This window comes from Lolium rigidum, chromosome 6 (assembly GCF_022539505.1).
Source record: "Lolium rigidum isolate FL_2022 chromosome 6, APGP_CSIRO_Lrig_0.1, whole genome shotgun sequence".
Taxonomy (NCBI): domain Eukaryota; kingdom Viridiplantae; phylum Streptophyta; class Magnoliopsida; order Poales; family Poaceae; genus Lolium; species Lolium rigidum.
Genome location: NC_061513.1, coordinates 180,985,292 through 180,988,246, shown reverse-complemented (window position 1 = coordinate 180,988,246; position 2,955 = coordinate 180,985,292). Strand labels below are relative to the sequence as shown.

General features: G+C 41.4%; 1 protein-coding gene across 4 annotated transcripts; it reads right to left on the bottom strand.

The window, feature by feature from the left end:
• Positions 1-2,517, bottom strand: LOC124667891. 4 transcript variants are annotated; one of them, XM_047205126.1, is made up of 6 exons: positions 2,410-2,517; positions 2,225-2,278; positions 1,294-1,349; positions 484-567; positions 321-371; positions 1-32 (listed from the first exon to the last, which is right to left on the bottom strand). In XM_047205126.1, exons 1-5 carry the CDS (start codon positions 2,489-2,491, stop codon positions 363-365), a joined length of 285 nt encoding a protein of 94 aa, XP_047061082.1. In that variant the 5' UTR covers positions 2,492-2,517; the 3' UTR covers positions 1-32; positions 321-362. The 4 variants fall into 4 exon arrangements, with proteins under 4 accessions (XP_047061082.1, XP_047061083.1, XP_047061080.1 ...); XM_047205127.1 differs by having other exon boundaries at positions 5-15; XM_047205124.1 differs by lacking the exon at positions 1-32 and having other exon boundaries at positions 284-395.
• Positions 2,518-2,955: the final 438 nt, after the last annotated feature.

Genomic DNA, 2,955 nt, shown 5'->3' with positions numbered 1-2,955 from the left:
CTCACCGGTCTCCTCCTAGATGCATAGGAAAGCTACAACCAATAAATAAAATTCTGTGTAATAGTTTGCAGCGACGACTTCATATGAATATATTATGTTCATAAGAACCTTGATCTCTAACCTAACCAACCTTCTTGTTCTCGGAATCTGAGGCTAAACTAATTTTGGGCTACCCAATTTAGTTCATTTATATTTCCCTAAGGAACATGGACTCGGCATGTACAGGGTGTCAAACAAAAGCTGAATTGACATCAAGATCTATTATAGCTAGATTTTTTTGACAGTAGATAATATCCCTGTACATGGCATAGTTGTTGTACCGTTATAAGGACATGGTTCTCTCCAGTTCAGTTACACAGGCTTTAATGTACCTGTTTTTCAAAATGAGCATTGTTCTGCCATGAATGAGCAAAAATAATCAAGGAAAAATAGCAGCAATCATTTGATTCATTGTTAGAACATTAGTAGATGAGCGTGAGTTACCTGAAATTTAGGCCAACAGACCACATCTTCCACAGTTTGAGGTTGCATGCATTCCGTCATACGATTTATCATCACAAGATCCATCTGTAGATAATCAACACGGAGTATGAGATAACAAATAGGGAAAAAATAAAAAAAGGGGGAATCTCTTATGGTGAAGATGGCTGCAAGGCTTCCAACATTGGAATCAGGTACAGTGAGAAGTTAAAATCATCATAGCAACTCCAAAATTATTAAGAACCAATCTACAGTATGGATAGTCATAAATAGCCAAGCTGCAAGCAATTATTTTAATTGATCTATCTGCAAGAAATACTTAACATCGTCCTATAGAAACTCAACAAAGAGGACGGCACGAGACCATGAGAGGACGACCAAGGCCGTTGCTGGACGCGGCAGATTGGGAAGGCTATAAAGCGTCGAGGAGAAAATGGAATTAGGTGCAGAACTGGAATGACAATGGTGATTCGGAAAGACACAGGCCGAAGCCAATGGCTGTTGTGTGGATAGTGGTATGGAGGGGAAGGCGTTCCTTCCTAGTTCCTAATATAGTAACATGGAAGAGGAGAAAAGAAACTAATCCTTACACCAACTACTGCCGTCTAAATAGAAAAAAAAATCATTTTTCTGACAAGACATTTAGTAATTGTATTAAGTTTCATGGAAGGAACAACTGAACTACTGAACTGAATACTAATTGTATTCCATTGGGCAACTGAAAATTTTATTTAGAATCAAGCATAAAATGTTGTTTTGATCGTGAGTCCTCATTGCCCTATATAAGCAAATCGAACAGAATGCGAATCTTACATCTGCTGCCATAACCTCCACAAAGGTGCCTATGGATTCACAATCAGAGTATAAACCTGAAAAAAAATCACAATTCAAATGATTTTATTGTCCTAATCATCTATTATGCCACAAGAGACATCTCCTGGCAGCTGCATATCGCACTGCAAAATAAAAGAGAGCTTGACGCTCCTATAGGATAGATTTGTGAATGGTTTCTTCTCCTATTTCTCATATACTCCGATAGACTCCAAATCATCTAGAGAAGCAGGAACATGATGATGTATGTTTATTAGAACAGATTGAGTGATACATGCATAAACCAAGTATTGTTTTGTTAAAAGAAAATATAGCAGGTACTCCATTATACAACAAAAATCACAATAGACTGAACTTCAACAATGATGTCGTTAAAGCATTGGAAATTAGCTCTCGTCTGTAAGAAAATGACTGAACAGAAAATCCTGCACAAAAGGGCACCATGTTCAAACAAAAACTAACTGCAAGTGTACAAAATTTTAGCCTCTAGGAACGTAACAGATAATGCATGTGGAGTTGTGGACTACAGAAACAACAATTTTCAATTCACCTGGTTATTCTGCCTTTTAATTACGTACAAATATGTACTCATATTCAGATTTATCCATATCAACTAAAGTAACCAACAAAGATAGAAAAACCAAATAACATAAATCCCCAATTGTGCATCAGCACCACACCACGGTATCTGCACCGAACCATACAGCAAGACGAAAGTCACCAAATCAAAATTAACACAAAATCTCGAACCAGTCGTACTCGCATTATATTACCAATGTGCTCTGAATCCCACAAAAAAAAACTTGAAACAAATAGTTTTATTTCTTATGATCATAAACTCGAACAGGTAGAAGGCATTAGCTCACACACAAGTAGATACAGAAAGATAGAGGATCTGTACGGGCATACTCACCAGGGGAGAGGACGGAGCAACATCTGGCACGAGGAGCAATAGTAGAGAGAGGGGCTGCAGCAGCGACAATCATAGATAACAGGTAGCAACAGGCACAAGGATACAAAGAAAAAATCAGTTATGCACGCGTACAGGAAGAGAAGCAGCAGCGGGACGCGTGTGTAAAGGGGCAACTGCAGAAGAACCTTGACGGCCAACACTCTGCCCGCTCGAGGAGCAGCTGTATGACCAGTGCGTGCTCCTCACAGGACACAGGGGGATATGCATCCCCGTGCGACCGTCTAACTCGCGCAAGTTGGGGTCAGCGCTGGTGTCGAAGACCTCGTGTATCCCCTTCCCGTTGCCCTCATATACATCATCTGGAAATTCGCGATGCTGGCAGCTTCTTCCGATCCCTCCGTGCTCCGCCTCCGCTGCTGTGGTCAGACGCCATAGAAGACTGCTTTCCCAGCGTAAATCGAGGGGTGGGCGGCGCTGAGGCCGCGGCCGCCACCGCCTCTTCCGTCGATGTGCTCGGCTAGGATTCAATAGGAATTGCGTTCTGACTGTGGGAGAAAGAAATCGAGGGGCGTTGAGAGCCTTCTGGATTATTCGGTCAAAACGGTGCAAGGGTAAGACAAAGATCAGACCAAGCCACAGTACATGGGGCCTACCCGCTAGATATTTCTAGAACACTAACGGGGAGCAAAAAAAAAAAAAAAACTAAAGGAATCACACCTACCACTGGTAAC